Source organism: Chaetura pelagica, unplaced genomic scaffold, assembly GCF_000747805.2.
Source record: "Chaetura pelagica isolate M959 unplaced genomic scaffold, ChaPel_1.0 scaffold291, whole genome shotgun sequence".
Taxonomy (NCBI): domain Eukaryota; kingdom Metazoa; phylum Chordata; class Aves; order Apodiformes; family Apodidae; genus Chaetura; species Chaetura pelagica.
The window spans coordinates 117,675-117,881 of record NW_009952148.1 but is presented as its reverse complement, the minus strand read 5'-3'; the positions used below and the strand labels follow the sequence as shown (position 1 = coordinate 117,881).

Genomic DNA, 207 nt, shown 5'->3' with positions numbered 1-207 from the left:
TGATCTCCTCCCTGCCTGGCTGCTGGCCCACCCCCCCAGCCAGGCCCCCTCCAAGGACTTCAGGGCCATCGTCCACAGCAGCTTCAACGTGCTCTGGAAAGGAGCAGACTCCCTGGCCCAGCTGCAGGAGGAGGGGAAGGTTGTGCTCTCCATCCGTCTGCGAGCCGTGCGCTTCCTGCTGCTGCTGGAGGAGGAGGAGGAGGCAGT

General features: G+C 65.7%; 1 protein-coding gene across 1 annotated transcript in view; it reads left to right on the top strand.

Annotated features, from left to right (window-relative positions):
- Positions 1–39: 39 nt before the first annotated feature.
- The window catches only part of ESPL1 (extra spindle pole bodies homolog 1 (S. cerevisiae)), a gene marked incomplete at its 5' end in the record, with an annotated part of 10,572 nt that continues 10,404 nt past the window's right edge, over positions 40–207 (top strand). Inside the window, one exon of the mRNA XM_010006402.1 lies at positions 40–205. Within this exon, the coding sequence (XP_010004704.1) occupies positions 40–205 (166 nt within the window). The remainder of the gene's footprint in view (positions 206–207) is intronic.